We start from the raw sequence: 22,102 nt of genomic DNA on the forward strand, positions 1-22,102 counted from the left end.
GAAAGGGAAGGGAAGTTCCAGGGGGGACTAAGATGCTGCAGAACACATCATTCTGTGAGGCAAAAACCGGAGAGCCATGGAAGGCTCATGAGGGAGGTCATTATGTAGACTAATGGCAGGAGGTGGGGACCCAAAGGAGTGTCATGAGGACCTAATGATCCAGAGTGGAGGCCAGAGAAGTATGTATCCCAAGGAGACCTCCTGGGGGAAGATTTAGAAGGAAAAACTGGAGAAACAATGACTGTCGATGAACAAATAACAGTATTAGTAGCTAATGCTCAGAGAGCACATCCTATTTGCTGAGGTTTTTTCTTAGGGTTTTTCATTTAATCCTAATAATAACTTATGAGGTAGGTGCTGTTATTACCCACTTTGTCCCAAGATGCCCCAGGTCACATAGCTGGGAAGAAGGTGAGGAGGAAATCACTGGGAGACAGTGGGTGTTTGGGCAGAAGGTGGGGGATGCTGATGAATGAATCAAACAGCGGTGTAGCAGAGGGAGAGAGGCTCAGAGCCTGCAGGCCCCAGGGTAGTATCCCCTCTGTATGGAGGCCCAGATGTGGTGTGTGTTGTCTCTGGTCATAAGGGAGGTCCTGGACCTTACAGTCAGCCAGCTGGTAGGGAAGGCAGAAGTGATGGCCACAGCCCTTTGGCAATCAGCTCCAGGCACCGGTGTTGACTGTAATGAGCAGAGAACCCATAGCTGCCAGGGATAGGGTCTCTGGACTTAACCTCATCTCTGCCTTGCCCCCTCTGCCCAATACCAGGATCCTAGGCCTTCAGGCCTCCTGGGCCCTGACCTGGCTGAGGAGCTTTCCTGGCACAAAGAGCCCAATGAGACCTTGGATGGTGAAGTGAAAAGCATACCAGAAATGAGGAAGAACAGTTGCTAAGAGCCAAAGCCAGACATTAGGTAAGGTATCCCAGGTCTCTTACCACTCTCAGCACTGTGACAAGGGGTCCTCTATACCTTGAAGATGGGGTGGACAAGGGCAGCATGGACAAGCCAAAGGTCTTTGCCATAAAGTGGGATCAAAGCCGATAGATGGCCAACTGGTGTACCTCAAATTCTGAGTGGTGAACCCAGGCCTCAGCCAGGAGCCAGTGCTCAGTTGGGTCAGATGGGAATGTTGAGTGTCTGAGTGAGCTAGAGTAAGGTGACAAGAGAAGCATCAGATAGAAACTGGGGAAGTGTATCCAGGTACCATGGCCATAGGCCAAAGCACTTGGTGCTCTCCCTGATAGCTATATGTCCTTGGGAGAGTTAATTAACTCCTCTATAAGTTAACTTCCTCCTTGGCAAAACAAATTTGGTTTTAATAATCTCTCCAAGAGATAAAGGGACCCAAGGCCACTTCCTGTGTGCCAGTCCCAAGTCATGCAGTATTCAGTGGTGTGAGGCAGAGACAGAAAGGATGGGAAGGGATGGTGTAGAGACACCTCCCAGAAGGGGTTATGTTTTAACTGCCTGAGTCATGGTGGTTCCACCAAAGATGCATGTTTCAGTAGAGTCAGTGTTGATGCCCATTTCAGCTTGTTTTCTGACATGATCATAACCTAAACTTTGCATCAAGAAAGAGAATAAAATAGAAAAAGAGAGGGGAAATAATCCAGGGAGAAGCAGGGTAGGATCAGAGATTTCAGCACTGGGAACTGTAGAACTGGGAGCAGACCTGAGGGTGGGATATGATCCCAACCAGGTTCCCAGCCTTGTGCCTTCAACTGGAGCCTTCCGTTAATGATGCTGGGGAAGAGACCAAGAAGATGGTGGCCCACAAGGTACAGAGAGCTTCTCTAAGGGAGGGAAGGAGGAAGGAGGAGGAGGGTTAAGGGAGGGGACAGCCCCATGTAGTTCTGAGAAGCTTGGGGAAAGAAGTTACTCAGAAGCCCAAAGTATGTCCATTAATGTCTGGAGTCAGTAGCCCCATCACTGGATTCCAACCCAGTGACATCCTCTGGTTCCAACAAAGAGATTTCTTGCCTGAGTATGGGATATGCCTCTTCTGTAGCCAGGCCCATGCATTAATGACAGGCAGTGAGAGACATGAACCATGAGTTCTGCTGGCAGTAGGGGGCAGGGGCACTTTCCTGGATTTGGGGCACATATCGTCCCATAGCCCAGATTGGAGAGAGATGGCAGCTCTGGGGAGAGCGCTTAGCTGACTTGCTATTGGGCATCCTCAGTAACCATGACAACCAACTCATTGATGTGATTTCTGAGCTGTGGGGTCCTGCCAATACACAGAGTCTGGCACAGTACCAAGAGAGGGCGTCAACACTCAGCCCTGGCCAACTCCTCCCATGCTAAATGGGAATGGCTGAGAATGAGGAAGCTTGACTGGAGTGGGGAGGAGTGAAGGCAGCCACAGCTGAGTGGAAGACATAGGACCTGAGGCCTAGGAACCTGGGATTGTGGGCTTCTATAGGCACTGAATCCAGCTGGGCCTGCAGACTAGTACTGGTGCCCAGCACCAGGGCCACCGTGGCAGTGGAGACTGGGAAGTTTAGTGACAATGATGGCTCAGGATGGGGTTGAAGCCATTCTGGAACTGGGAGGAACAGGTGTTCTGCCAGTGCTCACACATACCCTGCAAGGGGTGTACATGGGAGTGTCACTCTGGTCCATTGCTTTCAGCCTTGTCACTGCTCTCAGATTCATCCCCAGCTTCCCAGCATGGTCACTTCCTGATGATAGTTGGTTGAGCTGGATTCTCCTTCTCCCTCCCTAATGGTGGATGACTTCCTAGTGAGTGGTTCCTCAGAAAACTCCCTTGTAAGTGGCTTGGGCTCGGCTTGAAGGGTCCCTTGAACACTTTTGGCCTCACTTATATTGAAGGGAAGCCTAAGGTGTTTTGTGGTGGGCACTGAGACGCTGGTAGGAGGAGAGCAAAATCTGGGAAAATCAGAGGTCTGAAAAATGCTGGTACCAGCCCAGCCCATCCTTCCTGGGCTCCCACACCAAAGGGTCCCTCCTATTCCATGTCAAAAGTCAGCAATCCTTAATTTCAGCTACTTGGGATGTGAAGATTGGAGGGAACAAGGTTTCAGTCAGCTAGGCAAAAAGTTAGTGATACCCCATCTCAATTAATAAGCTAAGTAAGTGGCTCACACCTACAATCCTAGCTATGAAGGAGGCAATTAGTTGGAGAATCGCAGTTGGAAGCTGATTTGGGCCCTGAGTTCAAATCCCAATACCACCAAAAAAAAAAAAAAAAAAGGAAGCTGATTTGGGGCAAAAGTGCAAGACCCCATCCTAAAAATAATCAAAGCAATAAAAGGGGAGTGACTCAAATGGTAGACTACCTGTCTAGCAAGTGCAAGGCCCTGAGATCAAATCCTAGTACCAAAACAAAACAAAACAAAACAAAACAAAAAGTCACTAGTTCTGTGGCCCATACCATGTTAAACCAGAGTGATTGTTCAAAAAGCGTTTGCATCCCTTTGGATGTGTTGATAGTGCCAGGGATGTTGAACCAAAGGTTCAACGTGAATAGTTTGAACCTGCAGAGCACCCAAGGAGACAGGCTATTGGCAAGTGGACATGCCTGAATGCTGTGACAGTTTGCTTACCGAGATTCCAATCAAGTAGGTACAATTTTGAAAGGAATCTTTTTGCTTCAGATTTTTTGTTTTTCCTCTCATTTGCAGGAGGTACTCATGGGACAACTTTTTTTCAGTTGGTCAGTGATGGGGACAGTTTGAAGAAGTGTGTATGAAGTTGAGGGAGGGAGCTTTTGCCTTAAGGAGGAGTGGAGTTGTGAGAAACTAGTTTCTGTCCATCCTTTTGGAAGCCCTGCCAGGTGATAATGGCTGAATGAATCACAAGGGAGGAGATTTGGGTGGGGTATCCTTCAGGGTCTCTCAGCCCTGACACCCATCTTTCCCACACAGAGGCCAACCTGGCCATCAGCCACTCCAGTGACAGGGAGTGCACTTTCTTGGGACAGAAATGAGGCGCTGTGCAGGGCAGGAAAAGGAACTGGTGGCAGCTCAGGATGAGTCCTGACTTCCAGAATGTTCCAGTTCTATCTCTCTGGTTCTCAGTCCCACAATTTGGTCTTCCCACAGCCTCCTCACCCTCCCTTACACAGCAGATGTGACACTGGGGACTTGGCAAAGATGAAGGTTGGATTTTGTTCAGGCTTCTCCAGGGTCACTAACTGTTCAGAAGTCCCTTCAGCTTCAGCACAAAGTGTCCCTGCAGAAAGACAAGTGGCACAGGCTGGGAGGGCACCCAGGTGCAGTGAGGGAGATGTGAGGGGGCCTGGGCAGGAACTTCTGGTCCTCTTCGTTGGTGATGAAATAGTGCAGGTTGGGGTGGACCTCCTTGAGATTTTCAGCATCCAGGCACTGGTAGCCCTGGGAAAATCTTACTCCACCTGGACGGGGGCTGACAGCTGGACCTCACCCTTCAGAGACTGGGAAGGGTTGGGGTGGGGAGGTTGAGACCCTGAGCCTGGTTGTGTAGGGAGCACTTTAGGACCTACAGCCCATGAGGGGCACATGCCAGGACCTGGGATGTGCTGTTCTTGGTCAGATATCTGAGACTCAGCTGACCTGAGAGGGCAAGAGCAAGGGAGTCTGTTCCCAGAAAACTGAGCAGACAGGTGTAACAGCTGGGGACTCCAGGGACCACCAACCCTTAGTCCTGGAGCTGCTGCCAATATTTCTGCTTTCTCTGGAAGAAATGAAAGGAGGGCTGTTCCCATCCCTCAGCATCCCAGGTCCTCCCCCATCTTTCCTCAGGCGGGTGTCAGAGGCATCTTGAAACTAGAACTTCCACCAGTCACTGCCTCTTGGTCCGTTTACCTCTTCCTCCAGAAATGGAGAAGCCACCTGCCCTCTCCCTCCTTCCCTCTAAGGCCAACCTGCCTCTGCAGCTGGTGTTTGCCTCCTGCCATTCATTGTTTCCAACTCAATAGCTAAGGCCCCCAGGAACAAAGAGCAGAGCGGTTGGGAAGAGAGAGGAGGGTCATAACCACAGTCACCTTCCAGGTCCCAGCGCCGCTGTCCCTCACTCTGCTTCAGCATCCTTTTTCCACCAGCCCCTCCCTCCTCCCTATTGCTCCTCCCCACTCCCCCACCTGAGCTCGGATCAGAACCTGTCCTTCCTCCCGCAGTGGCCCTGCACCAGCCACATCCCAAGTGCGTTCCGCCTTCCCCACTTGCCTCACCAGCCCATCAGTGCCTCTCCTTGACCCGTGGCCACACTGGCCTCCCTCGTCTGCTCTTGTGCCCTTCCTGCAGCCCGGATCTACCCGCTGTCCCCTCATCTGCCCACCTCCCGCAGCAACAGGTCCGCCCCCCCTCTCTAGGGAAGTGGAGCGCGACCCCGCCAGTGGCTCCAGCTGGAACCCGCTGCAGATCCTGGCGTCCGGGGCAGCGCACGCGACGTCTTGTGCTCCTGCTGGAGCGTCATCTTGAAGTCGGTGGGGTCGGTGGCCGGTGTGGGTGCAGGATGGTGGCAAGCGAGGAGGCTCCCAGTTGAAGTCCTTCCCAGAGTTATCCAGCCGCAGGGCAGGGCTTTCTCCAGCAGGTCCTATCAGGGTCACTGACGGCTGGTCCCAGGTCCCCGAACTCAGCAAGGAGCAGGTGGCCATTCGCACCCTGACCGACGTCGAAGGGGTGGGGAAGGGTCAGGAGTGGGGGCTGGGGCGGGTCTGACTGGGCTTGAGGCTCTGGCTGCGAGGGGGATTAAGAGTATTTGGGGCGGTAGGGCCGGCTCTTCTGGGGAGACCTGCGCGCCTGGCTCTGATTCTGTCCTCAAGAGGTGTCACCGCCCAGAGGCGTCCAGCCCGGCCTCTTCCCAAATCCTAACCTGGCTCCTGGGAGCAGCGGAGCATGGTGAGGACCCAGGGGTCCAACATGTCCCACATGGGCTGAGGGAAGGGAGAACTCCAAACCCTCGTTAATCTCAGCTCCTTTCGCTGTCACCTTGGCCTTTGGTGCTTGCCTTCACCCCTCTGGACCTTGGGGGTCTGGGTCTCTTTCTGGCTCTGAGGATACTTCCTGTCCCCTCCTCCAGATGGCTCCAGTTGTTTCCACACTAATAGAACTGGGGCCTCCTCCTCTGCGTTTCTACCTTGTTCATCCCCAGTCCTGTAGGGGGTGTAGCTCTGTAAGCCACTAGGAGTAGCAGACACAGTCCTCCCTTGTCCTTATACTACCCACCCTTTCCCTTTCCCCGTGACAGTGGGGGACAGAGCTGGGAAAGGCTTGTTCCCTATCTCCTGGGATAGTGAATAAAGGCATTGAGAAGACCAATATGGATTGGTATGGGGCTGTGCCTTGCTGCAGGGCACAAAGGCAGGGAGGGGCTGGAAGATGACCCAGAAATGAGGGAAGGGGGATTGGGCTCTAGGCCCTTGTCTGGGTTGTACAGGACCCCTTCCTTCAACCTGTCAAAGTATAATTTTTTAAAAAAAATTAAAAACAAAAATCATACAAATCAGAATAACACAAATCAAATATTTTATTCAACTCAAGAATAATCAAAGTCTGGCTGGTGATATAATAGTCCATAGCAGTGTAATAAAGGCATTGTTGGGTTCTGTTCAAAGCTAATTAATGTCCTAGAGGACAGCAAACTGTAATCTTTGATGTCATCTTTTTTTGCTGAACAGAAATCACTTACATTTCTACTGGATTCAAGTTACATGAACTAACAGAGCCTAAGGCCTTTGTTAATAATATATAGCGAAGTCAAAAATGGTACAATTTCCTAGAAAACCAAATATCCTTAACAGGATGAGTTGTCATCCTCTTGATTTTATTTATCAGTTTTAGATAATTGTTTCTTTTTTCCTTTTAAAAAATATTCCTTCTTTCCTTCCTTCCTTCTTCCTTCCTTCCTTCCTTCCTCCCTCTTTCCCTTCTTTCCTTCTTCCCTCCTTCCCTCCCTTCTGTCCCTCCTTTCTTTTTTTTTTTCCGGAACAAAGCTATTCCCTGTGAGTGTATCAAGCAATCAAATAGAAGTCTTTTTCTGGGTTTCCTTTCTTTTTTTTTTTTTTCTCTCTCTCTCAATTTAAGGTTCTACTCTTCTCACTTCCCATGTGGCCCTGCTGTGCAGCCCACTCCCTTTCACAACAACAGGTTAGCATGCATTCTTCCTTCCAGACTTTTCCCTTTGAATTTGACTTGATTTAAATACTTAGCTTTTTTTTAACCATAAAAAGGAAGCCTCTGCTTCTCATGTGTGACTTGTTTTTTCCTTATATGGCAAGGCATCATAGATTTGCATTATCTATGTCAGTAATTATGGATAAACTTTGTTTAACAGCTACATTTTTTTCACGGTAGAACTGTTTCCTAACATATTTAACATCTCCTTCCTGGATATTTAGATCTCTAAAAGATTTTTCTGTTATAAATAATATTTTACAGAGCATCATTATAAACACATCTTTGTATAAATAATATGGTAGTTTTCAGCAAGATATCTTCTTATAAATAGTTTGGTTAAACTTTTTTGTTATTATTATTTTGAGACAGAGACTTGCTATGTTGCCCAGGCTAGTCTTGAACTCCTGGGCTTAAGTGATTCTCCTGACTCAGTTTCCCAAGTAGCTGGGAGTGTGTGTCACTGCTGTCCCTTAGCTTTCAAGGAGTTATCAAGATTGATTCACTTCATGCTCTTTTTTTTTTTTTTAACGGTCCTGGGGTTTGAACTCAGGGTCTACACCTTGAGCCATTCCACCAGCCCTTTTTTTGTGATGGGGTTTTTTGAGATAGGGTCTCAAGAATTATTTGCCTGGGCTGCCTTCAAACCACGATCCTCCTGATCTCTGCCTCCTAAGTTGCTAGAATTACAGATATGAGACACCTTCTGCCCAGCCTACTTCACACTCTTAACAGATCTGAATATATTTTCCTAATAGCCAGTGAAGTTAAATATTTCTTCACATGTGCATTCAACATTTAGGGTTATCTTATGAATGACCTTTTGGGAATTTCCTATTATATTCTTTCCTCTTCCTCCTCTTTCTTCTTCTCCTCCTCCTCCTCCTCCTCCACCTCCTTCTCTCTCTCTCTCTCTCTGTTTCTTTTCCTGGGGGCGGGGTGAACTTAGGGTATTGCATGTGCTAGGCAGGCAAAAGCAGGCATACTATCACTTGAGCCACTCCTCCAGCCCTTTTTGCCTGGGTTGCAGTCCTCCTATTTGAACTTCCCTGTGTAGCTGGAATGGTAAAAGTAAGCTGCCATGCTCAGGCATTGGTTGAAATGGGGGTTTCTTGAACTTTTTGCCCAGTCTGGCTGGAACTTTGATCCTCCCAATCTCCACCTCTCTAGTAGCTAGGATTAAGGGCCTGAACCACTACACCAGCCTTTTCTTTTCCTTTTCTGCTTTTATATTTTTAGTGCTGGGAATTAGACTCAGCCTTGTGTATACAGGCACACCATTTACTACTGAGCTCCACTCCCAAGGCCCTCAGCCCTTCCTGCTATGTTATTAATTTGTAGCTTTTCTTCATATATTTCAGACATTTACTATGTGTTGCAAATAGTTTCTCTCACTGGTTGTGTGCTTTTCATTTTTGTGTATGGTGACCCTTGCCTCTACATCGTCTCATCAAAGTTTTGTTATTGAACCCAGGTCCAGAAGCTCATCCCATGAAAAAAACCAATGTCTGAGAGATGAGTGTTGGGGAGAATGAAGGGCTTTATTCAGTGGCTAAAGAATGGAGAAGTGGGAATTTTGCTCACAAAGCAACTTCTCCACTCTTAGGAGTTGAGAAATCACAGACATAACAATAATGAGAGACACAGAGATAAGGTAATAAAGGTAAGAACATTCACATCTTGAAATGGTTAAAAGACTTAGCCAGAGGGAAGCCATTAATCAGGTGTCCAGAGGGAAGCCATTAATCAGGTGCCATGTTAGCTTCAAAGCTGAAGGAGGTTCATGAGGGGGTCTGGTTCCCATAAAATTAGAAGAACAGAAAGAACCAAACTAGGATACGGTCAAATGATTGTGTAGATTGTGTTCACTCATGCCTATAGATAGCAGCCATTGTCTCATTTCTGTACCTTAGCTAAGAGCTATTGTCTTGCTTCTGTACCTAGGCTAGCTTGCTTCACAAAGATTGCCAGACAGGATGTAGTTTTTGCCTTTATAAATGCTGCAAAAGGTTAGAGAGGGGCTGCTCTGAGATCCAACGACCTGTTGGTCAGGGCAGTCGCCAGCTGGCTAATAAAGACTCTCCTTTAAAGTCTTTCTTGGGTAGTCGCATCTCATTCCGACTCATAACAATCTTTTCTGGGAATAGGTGATTACCTCATTTCACTCCTTTTATGGTCTGGTGGCGGCTGGGAGGTGTTTTCAGTCTTGAAGTAGAGGGAGATTAGGTAAGTGTAGGTTAAGTTAACCGTGGACTATAGTTCTGGACAAAACATTTCTCCTGTTCATCTCTCTCTCTTTTTTTTTTTTTAGCGATACTGGGGTTTGAACTCAGGGCCTTGTGCTTGCTAGGCTGGCACTCTACCTCTTGAGCCTCTCCACCAGCCTTGGACAAAATGTTTCTCAAATGACCAACGTGTCTACATGCAGACTTGAGTAGAATCTGACCCAAAGGTTAAGTCAGCAAAGGAGACAGACACAAAATGAAGACAGAGCTGCCAAGACTTTTTGTCCTGCTCTGGTCACCCACTGGACGTATATAGGCCCAAGTAAAGAGAGAGTGCTTTTAGCAAAAGCAGACTTTGAGTCCTAGCAAAGTAATCCATAACCCATATGTCAGAGGTGCTGCTTACAGCAAAGCTGGTGGGAGACTGATAGTGTATTGCCCAGCTGTCTGTAAAATTAGTAAAATGTTTTTGTTTTGGCAGTGTTAGTGTTGAACTCCAGGCCTTATTCTTACTAGGCAGACACTCTACCACCTGAGTCACTCTACCAGCCCCATTTTATGTTGGGTATTTTTGAGATAGGGTCTCACAAACTATTTGACCGGGCTGGCTTTGCACCTGGATCCTCCTGATCTCTGACTCCTGAGTAGCTGGAGTTATAAGTGTGAGCAAGTGACACTAGAAGGTTTATTTAGGGCTTTCTTTTCTTTTTTTTTTGGTAACAACTGGCCTCATAGGCTCACAGGGCCTTGGCACTGGAGGTGATAGTGGTAGCTTCTCCAAGCTAGGGTAGGGACTGACAATTTGGATTCCCACTGCTGAGCTGTAGATTCTCCACTTTTTCCAGGAGGTGATAGTTGAGCTCAAAAATACACACTGAAACAGACACCAGTTTGCCCTCCTGCTCACCTATTCATCTATGCATACATCTATCTATTTAATCATTCTTCCTTTCACCCAACATTAAACACACACAGGTTGGGTATCTCTCATACATCTGCACAGTGCAGGGCATGAGAAATATAAAGTTGGGCTGGGTGCTGGTGGCTCACGCCTGTAATCCTAGCTACTCAGGAGGCAGAGGTCAGGAGGATCGAAGTTTGAAGGAAGCCTGGGCAAATAGTCTGTAAGACCCTATCTTGGAAAAAAAAAATTACAAAAAAAGGACTAGTGGGGTGGCTCAAGGTGTAAGCCCCGAGTTCAAACCCCAGTACTGGAAAAAAAAAAAAAACAGAAGAAAGAAATATAAGGTTGAATGAGACCTAGCTCACACCCTCAAGATGCTTACGGTGTAGTTGGGAGACATAGGTTAAAAGAGGGGAAGCACCACAGAGTTTTAGGAATCATTTATGTATCAATTCCTCCATCCAACACAAACTTATTGAGAATCTACACAATGCTGGCATGGTGGCAGATAGCCACGAGCCTTGTCCTCCTGAGTTTATAGTCCAGTGCTGGAGGTAAGGATGGGTGGGGCTCATGTCACCTAGAACATACCTGCAAGGTACCTTGGCAAGCCAGTAGAAGGCTGGAAGAGGCACATCAGCTCGCAACTGCTCCATCTTGGAAGTGACAGACATCACTTTTCCTTCCACTGGCCAGAATTGGTCACATGTCCCTATCCTTACTAAAAGTCACCTGGGAAATGATGGCACATACATGAGCCCAAACTATCTATGGCAAGCAGTGGTCTTGGCACCCAGGATCTGTCGAACAGCCTCTCCCTTGTGGAGTTTGACTAATGAGAGAAATAAGTCAAGAAAAGGAAACAGTAGGAGCTTAATTATTTCCACAGCAGTGCCTGAGAGAGTGTGTGTTGATTCTTATACCCCAGTCACCTGGATTCCCTTTAGATTACTGGTCTTTCCTTATACTACAGAGTTTAACTCTTTAGTTCTCAAAAAAAGCCACACAGTTTTGCTCTCATAAACTCCTTTATTGGCATAAGTGAACAGGAATTGTTTATTGATTGAAATCAAAGAAGTTTAAAGAGACAAAGGTCTAAATCACTTTTGACACACTGAGCCTCAGTGAGGAATTAACAGTTCAAGTGCTGCTTGCGAATCCACACTGCCCTTTCTGAAGCATAGGTCTATTGAGTTCAATAGTGTTCATGCAAATAGCATGTATATATTGCATTTTGTCTATTCTTTAAAAAAAAAAAAAACTAGTGATACCTGCAATAAGAGACAGATGAAAATCATGAGTGAATTCAAAAGAACTCTTTTGTTACTTTAATGAGTATACACTGAGTCTGAGCCATAAAAAGAAAAATGGAATTAAAGAATGTACATGAAATGTTGGGATCCATGATTGAAGATGGAATCTTCAATTACTATGATTAGTGATATGTTAATTTTTTTTAATTCTGTGGAAATGGCACCTGCTTTATAATTCACTTTGAGGGAAGATTGGAGAAAACAGAGGTGGGCACTGCCTGCACTGGCCATTGACACAGTGGCCATTTCTTGCCATTCTGTTCATTGAAAAGTTTGGACAGTAGGTCAAGATCAACTTCTTGGGCTGCTTTTATGCTGGACCACTTCTTGTGTTTCTGAGCAGCCTGTGTGATATCTGCCATTAAGTCAGGTAACCATGACATTTCTTCAGCTGGGTCAGTGATCCAGGATTATGTGCTCCCCTGACAGTCCATGGTGACATAATGCAGAACCAAAACAAACTGACAAAATCCTAAGTGGGCCATAGGTTCTTTGAGGCTTGCGACTCCAAAAGTCTTCATGGTCCTGTCTCATGACATTCTGTTCTCTGTGGGCTTTTTGGTTTTGTTTCTCTATTGTGTGTACGAATGGGGAGTAAGGTCTATGGGATTGGTTGTTCCAGGAGAGGCACATGGGGGCCTGTTTTTTGGAAGAGTCCTTTTCTCTGGGTGACAGCCTAGAAGATGTGGTCAAAGGGATCTATGTCACATGGGGTGGTGTTCTCTAGAGATTTAGATGGAGACACTGTTCTCGATGAGGGGAGGGTCAAGGTAGGTATAGGGCAGTGCCAGGATCTGGTTTCGCTCCTCAATGTCCCTTGAGATCTGGGCCAGGTGGTTCTGGAAGGAAGCGATGCTCTGCTTCGGGGCCTCCTCCGTGAAGTGTTCATCTGGGTAAGTGCCCAGGGGTCTCTGAGGACCAACCAGAAGATTGGGTAAGTTGGGTGCTGAGATCTTCTGAGCAGCTGCCACCTATTTTAGCCAGCTCTGGCCCCATCCCCTTTCCTGTAGACCTGAAGCAGCCTCCAACTGAGCCTCACCCTGCTCCTCCCCCTAAACTCATCTTCTCCTAGTAAAGATTATCTGCAGAAAGCTCTTGGGAACTTTTAATTTAGAATTTTAAAGGCACACGATTCCATGTTGCCTTTGTAGCTAAGAGCAACTTCCTCTTCATCTCATTGTGAGATGTCCAAGGGTCATGTGTCCCACTGGAAGGTTCAGTGGGGGCAGAGACCTGATGGCAAGGTCAAGAATGGGCCAGGAAGGGAGAAAAATACAGTCTCTCCTGTCCCCACTGGGTTTCACACTCACTCGGTCTCCAGGCTCCTTGCTTAGTAACCAGAGGGCAATGATGACATCACATGTGGCATTGACTGGCGGAAGGGTGGCTATGAAACCCTCAGGCCTTGCCTGGCCTTTGGTAGTGGGTGGTGGCAGCTGCATGGTGGGTGGCAGGTTGGGCATCCAAACACAGGAATCAAACTGAAAGCCAGGAGGGCAGAGTGAGGCCAAGGAGTTGGTCCCTCTGTTCTGCCACCCCCAACACTGACCTTCCCTCACCTGGCTTAAACTGACAGCTGTGTGCTTGGCTGAGCAAGTGAATATCACCATGGTAACAAACTGCACCAGGGCTTTCTGGGTGTCCAATGAGGAAGGCATACCTGCAGGGAGAGCTGAGCTGGGGCCAAGGCTGTATGGGTCCTGAGGACCTTGCAACACTTACCAGAGGGTGAGGCCCAAGGGCAGAGGTCTCCATACCTGAGCTTTCCTGGCCTAAGAAGCCATTGGAAAAGATCTCCTTCACCCAGGCCTGGAGTTCTTGATCATTTTGAACAGACACATTGCTTGGGTAGTAGATGCTGACCATTTCAGAGACAAAGCTGCAAGGTGCACCTGGGTTTAGTTCCCGCCTCCAAACCTGACCCTCTTAGAGACATATCCCAGCCCAGTGTCATTCATGGTGCAGCCCTCCTCCTTGACGTATGGGTGGGGCCCCCCCACTCCTCCTTCCCAGTCTTTTGCCTCCTCTGAGCCCCCGGCTTCCTGGGGATGGTCCCCTTACCGCTCCACTGCCTCCCAAATTTTCATCCCATCATCGCGGAAGTAGTAGCCTGGAATGTCTTCAACTCCTCGGGCCTGGATGTCTTCAGGAAAACACAGGTTAGAATAGTTCAGTTGCTTCATGTTCCTCTTTATCAGCTCAGAGAATCCTTCAATGCCAATGCCTGTGGACTAGAGGACAAGACTGCTGGGTACTAGGATCTTGTTCTAGAAGCAGGAGATAGCTCTGGTGTGGAGGAGATGGAGTCACTTCCACCCCAGTACCCCAAATTCCTCCAACTGAAGAAATGATGCACACTGTCCTTAAGGCAGCTCTTACCCTGTCCACCACCTGCCCAGGGGCGATGAGCAGCTCACGGGCGAGCGTGTTAATATGCAGGGTGTACCGCATGTGTGGAATCAGCAGCTGTAAGGGACAGGAGATGGCAGATCTGGGGAGGCCCACACATGGTCTCACAGAGGCACTCGCACTGTAAGTCACTCAGAAAGAGGCAACAGGGACAAGGGGGGCAGCTGGAGATGGGTCAATACTCCAGGCCCAATGGGGCTGAGTTCCCAGCATCTCATTCTGCATCCTCAGGCAGGTCCCTCCCTCTCTGTGGGCACCAGATTGCTTTGTTAAATGAAGGTGCTGATCCAGATGAATGCTGTGATCTTCTGATTGCTACATCCTGTGATTTCCCATTCCTGAGGCAGGTAGAGCACCATGAAAACCAGGGCCTGCAGGCTTGGCAACATGGAGCCGTCCCCCAGAGCCCACCTCTGAGTGCCAGGCACGAGAGCTGTGGGTGGTCAGAAACAATTAGCCTGACTAAAGAGCACATAGCACAGCCTGCGTCTGGCAGCCCCAGGAGGGAAATCCTGCCCTTCTCACCGGAGATGCCTCAAGTCCATGGGGGGAAATGAATGTGTCATCCAAAGACTTGGCAGGGCCCAGGTGACATACAGAGCCCAACCTAGAGCACTTGGGTCTCCCAGTAAGGGCTCCCCCGCCCTGAAAACGTTTGGGTCCCTCAAAGACATATTCCCTCTTTGGCTTCTGCCAGCCTCCCATCTCTCCTGTCCTAGGACTTGGGCTTCTGTGGTGGTGGCCAATGCCATCTGATCTGCTCTAAGAAGGAAGCCTCTCTGGGGCACAGTGTCCACTTCCTCAAGCTTGGGGCCTGCTAAGAAGCCAGCTCCCAGGGGAGTACACAGGGAGATGCTGCAGCTGCAGTTTGGGGGGTCTTCATCCTAGCCTGGAAGGACAAGGCCACCTGGGGAAAAGCCACTCAGAAGAGGCACTCTATAGGCTCAGAGCAGAGTCTGGGCCACCTAACTGAGCCACTGACCTTGAAAAGTGGGTGGCAGTGGGGCAGCTGGCGCAGTGTGGCCAGGGTGAAGACCTCAGGCAGCAGGTGTGCATGCAGCAGGTGAGTGAGGGCCTCATGGACAGAGAATTCAGCATTGCGTACCCAGGTCTTGGCCAGAAGCCAGTCCCACTTGTCATCGCTGGGCAGGAAGATGGGGCTGTTGGGCCCTGGTGTCTGGCTGAGCTGGTGGGGGACAGCAGTGGCGAGGGAGGGTATTGCGAGTGTCAACCATTTTGTGGGTTTCTCCCCACCTATGTCCTGCCCCTGTCCCCTACCCAACTACAGACCTGGATGGCAAGGGGCAGCAGGGGCCCACGCCCTGGGCGCTGGTATAAGAGGGTCATTGGTGCCGCAGAGAACTGAGGCCTCCCATTGATGATATTGGTATGGATGTCAGAGAGAATGCCATGATCCACCAAGAACAGGGAGCCCCTCTGCAGGAGAAAGAGGGAATCTGGGGCTATCACCTGGCTTTCTAAAGGATGAGGGGCAGGTACAGGGAGAGGACTCAGGCCTGGGACAGGCATGTGATTTGGAAGATGGAGTTCTTAGAATATAGCACAAAGTAGGTCCCTCACAAAAGTGAGTGTACCCCTCTCTCTCCAGCAGGGAATGGGCCTGAAGAAAGCATAGCTTAGAGCCTTGCCCCACCTCCAGCTCAGCCTGCAGACTGGTCCCGGGGCCTAGCACTGGGGCCACCATGGCATCGGTGACTGGGAAATTCTTTGGGAGGGAGCGACAGCGATGGATCATGACAGGATTGAGGCCATTCAGGAACTGGGAGGCGAAGAAGGCATCCTCCTGCCAATGCTTAAACACGTAATCTGCAGAAAGGCAGGGGACATGGGAAACAGTCACCTCAGCTCCAATCAGTCTCTTCCTGACCTTCATGATGGAGTTACCTTCTGGGTCCATCCTGGGTACCCTATACCTTTCTCAGGGTGATCTCTCTTGGCCGCTTGGCTTCAGTCACTGTCCATTTATCAAACAGCAAATCTTAGTCCATAGCCCATCATTCCATACTGTCAACCCCCCTGGATGACCCAATAGCCTCAAATGCAACAGAACAAAGAGCAAGTGTGGGCTCTCCCTCTAGCTCAGGTCCCTCTCACTACCTGGCACCCCAGGGAAAAGCAACTTCATCCATCCCCTTGTCCATGCAGAGTCTGGATTTCTTTTGGTAGCCTCCTCCCATTAAGTCCCATGGATTCCCCATCCTCACTGCCTCCTGGTCCACCCATCCATTCCATTCCTACAGCCACTGGTTTCCTGAGGCAACCATCCTTTGCTGACCACAACCACAGCCTCATGGCTAATCTTCCTGCTTCTATTCTTGCCCCTAATCCCCACAGAGAACGTCTGGCCATATTATTCCCCAGCTGGAATAGCTTCACATTGTGCTAAGTCCTATCATAGCCCACACAGTGCTGTACCACACCCTTAGCGCATCTCCTGCTTCCTTTCTGCCTTTCTTCCCCATTCAATCCTTTTTGGTCACAGCAGTGTTCTTTCTCTCCCCCAAAGGTATGTGATCTTTCCATATCTTTTCTGTCCCCTGAACTTGAAACATTCTCTGTCCTATACCCCATCCTATATTAACAGGCTGTTAAGACCTGTTCGGCCCCCTGTTCGGCCCCCTTGGGAGAGCTTTCCAGGGCTCCCTTCCAGGAAAGAGCCAATGAGCACATCTCACAGGGACACTAATGATCTGATTTTTTTTTTTCCCCAGCACTGGGGATTGAACCTAGGGCCTTGCACATGCTAGGCAAGAGCTCTACTACCAAGCTACATTCTCAGCCCAACTTAATGATCTGATTTTAAGTCTAATTAATAAGCACTAGCCTGATCCACTGTGAGCCTTGTGAGCACAAGGACTGGGTACACAGTCCCAACACAGTATCTGATGGGTAGAAGCTCAAGAAAATGTCTGTTGGATTAGGAGGTCAGGGTTCCCCTCAGTCTACATTCTCTTTTGTCTCTGTAGGGAATGTAAGGCTTAGAAAGGGACAGGAGCCTACCAAGGGTCACACAGTGAACTGGTACTTGACTTTCTCAGACTCCTGACAGCCCTTGGAACTGACACCCTAGGGCAGAGGTCAGGAACCCCAGCCCAAGCTCCTCACCTGATGCCGGAGTCCTGTGGAAGTTGAACATCCTTCTCATCTCCCTCAGACTCCTCCAGAGCCCTTTGCGGTCCAGCAGCCCTTTGAGTTTTAGTTCTATAAACCTGACAGGGGATGTAAGGAGTGGGGAGAGGGCAAGAGGCCCTGGAGACCTTCCCCTCTCAGCCAGCCTTATCCCTCCTGGGGTCCTAAGCCAGATTCCAGGGCCTGATGTAGTCACGATCACTAAGATAGCCAGTGCCCTGCAGGAATTGGTAATGGACTGGAGGCTGTGCCTTGGGTAGGGCTGTGTAAGCCGTATCACTGATGATGAGGGAGGGCAGAAGGCCGGGATGGGAGGTGTCTGAGTCCCAGGGGTAGGACAGGGCAGGCATCCTCACGCAGATCTGACTTTGAGGTGGAATTTGGCATTCTTGACTGCGGAGTATTTGATGTTGAGGTCTAGGTCTTTCACGGTCACCTGGTCGAGGCAGTGAGGCCAACCTTGGATGTAAGTCTTCCATCTGGAAAGCAGAACAGATGATCAACAAGAGGCCTCAGGGAGACTAGAGCAGAGGAGCCTTCTTGGGGACACTGGACAGAGCCAGTCCCCTCGGCCAGCAACCACCTTCCTGGGATCTATCTGCCTTTCCCCTCTACCCACAAGGTTACAAGGGAGCTGCATGTTCCCACAGGGAGACTTCTTGTTCATAACTGATTGGATCAGGATTGAGCTGGGCCGATCAGAGTACTTCCTAGGGAATTTGAGGCTGTGGCTAAGCCAGGCAGGTCCAGGCTTTCTCTGGATATCTGAATTATAGCATGTGAACACAGAGATAAGTTCAATAGCTGTAGCAATTTTCCACTGTGTGGACTGGGAATGCTGATCACAGAAAGAACGAGGGAGAGGGAGAGAAAGAGAGAATGAGAGAGAGAGAGAAAGAGAGAGAGAGAGAGAGAGGAGTGAAGCAGGAGAGAGAAGCACTTGGGAGAGACTCATCTTTGTGTCTGGCCTGAGATCCCAATAAACTTTCTCCCTGTACTTCTGTAAGTACTTGAGTGTCCTGCTGGCAAATTCCCTTTTTATCTGTCTGCTAGTTGGAATGAGTTTTTGGTCATGCAATCATATAATTCCTGACTAACACAGATGCATCTTGCAGAGGAGAAGCAGTCTTGAAGCTGGCGCTACCTCTAAGGTTTTGTTGCTTTGGCAGACATCCCATAGAGAGGCACTCCAGCTTCCTTCCACAGCTTGGGAGAGCTGCAGCAATTTCCTCTCTAAATCCCATAATCCAGCAAGCCACCCAGACAAAGACCTTTGGGTGAAATGGCAAAATTATGTCCCAGCAAGCTGAGGATCCCTAGTTAGTCCTCCTCTCATGTATTCATTCTTTGACTCATTCAAAAATTGCTCCAAGAACTTCAAAGGACAATTTGCAATTAAACCACACTGCCACCAGGTGGTAGCCAAGCCCTATTTCTCAAACTTCAGGGTTTTGGTAAAATGCAGATTCTGATTTAGTAGCTCTGGTGTGGGCTCAAGGGCCTACATTTTCTAACAAGTTCCCAGGTGAGGCTGGTTCCGTGAATCGGAGACCTCATTTTAAGTACTAAGGGCAAGACAGTGAGAACAGAGACTGGAACAACAATCATAGCACACATTCATACAGGGCTTGGTAATTGATTCGTTGCATTCTTAACCATTTTCTCCTTTGTTCTATCTAATAACTCAGATAAGATTGATATCTTTTTTCCTTAGAAAAAAACAAGGATCAAAGAGATCAAATGGCTTGGCTAAGATCTCCCAGCTCCTTTAGACAGGCTCCAGACTGTTCCTGGGTCTCCATCAGCACAGTAGACCTCAACATTTGCTCCCTCTCCTAGTGCTGTTGCTGTGAAATTTTAGCTCAACAGTTTTCTTGGGGGTATAATTCATGACACATGTAGAGTCACCAGAAACTAAATGAGCTTGTGACTGCCTTGTCTCCAGAGGAGTATGCAGCCCAGGCTTTGATAACAGCCAAGATCAAGATCTTTGAAAATCTGCATGTGAATATAGTTCCTGGTTTTCTGCCTCTGGAATCTTCTCCAGTGTCCCTCCCATCACCCCACCCCCTCCCCCATCCCCCTCTCCCCCTTCTGTTTCTACCCTCTGCCAGTGTGGCCTTGTACCAGACCAGCTCTCTCCTCTAACCCCAAATGCTGAGCCCAGAACAAAGAAAGTGTCCCTATCTCACCTTTGTCTTCCCTGGAGGGTGTTTCCTAGGGCTAAGTGGTTTATTTCTGGTTCTGCTCATATTTCTGGGAGGATGCAGCAAGCCCAAGGGCAAGGAAGAAACCCACAAGACATGGCATGTGGAACAGTGGTTTTCAAACTTCAGTGGGTACCAGAGTCATCCAAAAGACTTGTTAAGATAAAACTGTTCACCCCACTCCCACCTCCCCCAAGGTGGAAGTCAGTAGTTGGGAGGGACCTGAGAATCTGCATTTCTAACAGGTGCTTTCTGATGCCAATACTGTGGACTCTCTGTCCGCAGTATTTAGAATCAACTAAAGTTAGGTCTTTTCTGTCAAAGGAGTTAACGCATAGATGCCAGCTAACCTCCCCGAATTGCTGCCTTCGAGCTTTGTGACTCATTGCTTGACCCTGCAAGGTTCTTGCGGTCAAAGAGCTGTTTATCACCAGACAGATGCCCTAATCTCAAACTGCTTGATGAGTAAAAAAAATGTTAGCCCCCCCCATCTTCAGGGACCTTGAGAAATCACTTTTGCACTGAGTTGTAAAAATGTCACTGCATCAAAAAACCTTGCCCTTGCCCCAAACAATAGCTAGTCAACCTGGAAGATTGTGAACCCAAATCTGTCCATCGGTGTGAGGGGCAGAGGGAGATAAAAACTGAGCTGACTCCCCGTTCAGTGTGTTCTGCCTATCAGACTATGGTCAGTGGCTGCCCTTCTGCAGAAATATAACTTTTCTTTGGCCTTGTTGAGCGACTTCCAAGTGTTTCTTTGGTCATCATTTGGGAATGGCATTACTAACACATTAGAGCACATGCAGGAGAGGATCAGGCAGGCGCTTTAGTCCATCATCACCAGCAGCCCCAAGTTGTTCTCATCCCTTAAGGGTCTCCTACCCCAACAGAAGCCCCTCCTCACTTGTACTTCTCCTGTTTGGCCTGCAGTTCCTCTTGGCGCTGCTGCAGGAGTGTGGGGTGGTGGTCTGCCCAGGACACCTTGGCTGTAGGAAGAGAAGGGAAAAAGAGAAAGGAAAAAGAGAAGGGAAATAGAGCAAGGAAAAAGAGAAGGGAAAAAGAGAAAGGGAAAAGGAGATTCCCCTCTCCCCCAGACCTCTGGCCCCAGCTACTCTCCTATTACTGCCACCCCTTTCCAGGCCCCCTTGGAAGAAACCATTACTGGCTGCCACCTTCTCTGCCCATTGCACCACCAGCTGCTCTCCTTTGCCCCCACTTCATGGCCACACCAGATCACCTCCCCACTCCCCTTCTCTTGCTCTTGTGTTCGCCTTGCAATCCCTGTGCTGTCCCCTCACCTGCCCCTTCCCGCAGCACCAGGTCTCCCGCCCCTTCCAGCCACTGGTAGCAGGGGAAGTGGAGCGGGGTGCCCCGCGGTGGCACGAGCTGGAACCAGCGGCAGAACCAGGCGTCCGGGGCCCGGAGCCCGAGCCGGGGAGGCAGGTCTGGCGGCGCCTTGCGCACGCGAAGCAGTAGCACCTGGCCCACATCTTGAGGGAGCGTCACCTCGAAGTCCTCCTCCTAGGGAGTGGGAGTTAGTACTGGACAGGGTCGTCCCTCTGCTCCCTGTCACTAACCCTGCCCACTCTCCCGCGCACTCACAGCACCCGCAGTGAACTCCTTGCCGAGGTGGTCCAGGGGCAGCAAGGGGCTCTCTCCCTTGGTCCCTACGATGCTGACAGACACTTTGTCCCACGTACCAGCCCCGCAGGCCTCTCCTGTGGACACTCTCACCCTGAACTTGGCCATGGTGCCAACCAGAATCTGGCTCTCTACTGGGAGCTGGACTGCAGCGCCGGGAAGCTCATACTCAGGAATGCTCCGCCCCACCCTGGCCAAGCCCCTTTCAGGCAAAACGAGTGATTGCCATTGACTGCCACAGACTCTGAGTTCCCAAAACCCCAGCCCTATTGCCTCCCGGAAGAGTATGCCTGCATTTAGGGCAGGGAGGGGCTGAGTGGAGAGACTGGAAGGTAGGGAGGGCGGTGATCAGTGATCAGTGCTGCGGTGTCCTGAGGAGGGATTGAGACCTAGTGGAATGGGGCTGGGGAGTACGATTAAAACCCTCCTTGGGGTCTGGTGGAGTAGCTCAAGTGGTAGGTGTGCTTGCTTAGCAAGCATGAGTTCCTGAGTTCAAGCCCCATTACTTCCAAAAAAAAAAGACCCTCCTTGTTTATGATGCAATGTCTTACTCTTAAAAGCCTATGCAGAACCACCTTCCTGCTCCTACAACTCCTCTTGGAATAGTGCATTATTGGGTTTTCTTCAATGATGAATTGTGAGCACCAACTTTGTGTCAGGGGCTGTTGGATACTGTGAATGCAGGGCCAAGCAAGACCCAATCTTTACCATCATGCAGCTTAAGACCTAAGCATGAGAAAAACATAAGTATTTAAATACTGTACATGCTAGAATTTCAGATAATGATGAGTGTTGAGAAGAAACTCAAATGAGCCTATTTGTGAGGACATGAGAAGTTGGGGTGGGGAAGAAGATCCTTTGAGGCTCAGAGGAGGTGACATGTGAGCTGAGGTCTGAGAAAGGGTAATCTAGGGAAGAGAGTTTGTGTCCATGTAAAGGCCCTGAAGTTAGGAAGAGCCTGGCTCCTTGGAGGAGGGAAAGGCAGAGATGAGGTATACTAGTATGCTTAAGCCACGGCCAAGCAAAGTTGGAGGAAAGAAGAGGATACAAGCTGTGTGTCCTGAGGTCCTCTGAAATCCAAAAGCTTTGCAAAGGAGACAAACAACTATGATCATAACTAAGATTGGTAATATC

At 49.2% G+C, this 22,102-nt stretch overlaps 1 protein-coding gene across 2 annotated transcripts; it reads right to left on the reverse strand.

The window, feature by feature from the left end:
• Positions 1 to 11,257: 11,257 nt before the first annotated feature.
• Alox15b (arachidonate 15-lipoxygenase type B) lies at positions 11,258 to 21,181 on the reverse strand. Of its 2 annotated transcripts, none has more exons than XM_074046925.1 (14): positions 21,062 to 21,181; positions 20,626 to 20,848; positions 20,232 to 20,313; positions 17,477 to 17,599; positions 17,097 to 17,200; positions 15,625 to 15,797; positions 15,261 to 15,407; positions 14,953 to 15,156; positions 13,941 to 14,027; positions 13,623 to 13,792; positions 13,319 to 13,440; positions 13,121 to 13,221; positions 12,872 to 13,042; positions 11,258 to 12,472 (listed from the first exon to the last, which is right to left on the reverse strand). In XM_074046925.1, exons 1-14 carry the CDS (start codon positions 21,074 to 21,076, stop codon positions 12,293 to 12,295), a joined length of 1,902 nt encoding a protein of 633 aa, XP_073903026.1. In that variant the 5' UTR covers positions 21,077 to 21,181; the 3' UTR covers positions 11,258 to 12,292. The 2 variants fall into 2 exon arrangements, with proteins under 2 accessions (XP_073903026.1, XP_020031128.1); XM_020175539.2 differs by having other exon boundaries at positions 20,930 to 21,177.
• Between the last annotated feature and the right edge of the window lie 921 nt (positions 21,182 to 22,102).

The sequence above is a fragment of the Castor canadensis genome, chromosome 11, assembly GCF_047511655.1.
Source record: "Castor canadensis chromosome 11, mCasCan1.hap1v2, whole genome shotgun sequence".
NCBI classification, from domain to species: Eukaryota; Metazoa; Chordata; class Mammalia; order Rodentia; family Castoridae; genus Castor; species Castor canadensis.

Excerpts from the sequence above, each read along its gene's own strand:
- Alox15b (XM_020175539.2), bottom strand. The coding sequence starts at position 21,076 with ATGGCCAAGTTCAGGGTGAGAGTGTCCACAGGAGAGGCCTGCGGGGCT. Across the intron at positions 20,849-20,929 it reads AGGAGTTCACTGCGGGTGCT|GAGGAGGACTTCGAGGTGAC; the intron begins GTGAGTGCGCGG and ends CCCACTCCCTAG. Across the intron at positions 20,314-20,625 it reads GGTGCTGCGGGAAGGGGCAG|CCAAGGTGTCCTGGGCAGAC; the intron begins GTGAGGGGACAG and ends CTCTTCCTACAG.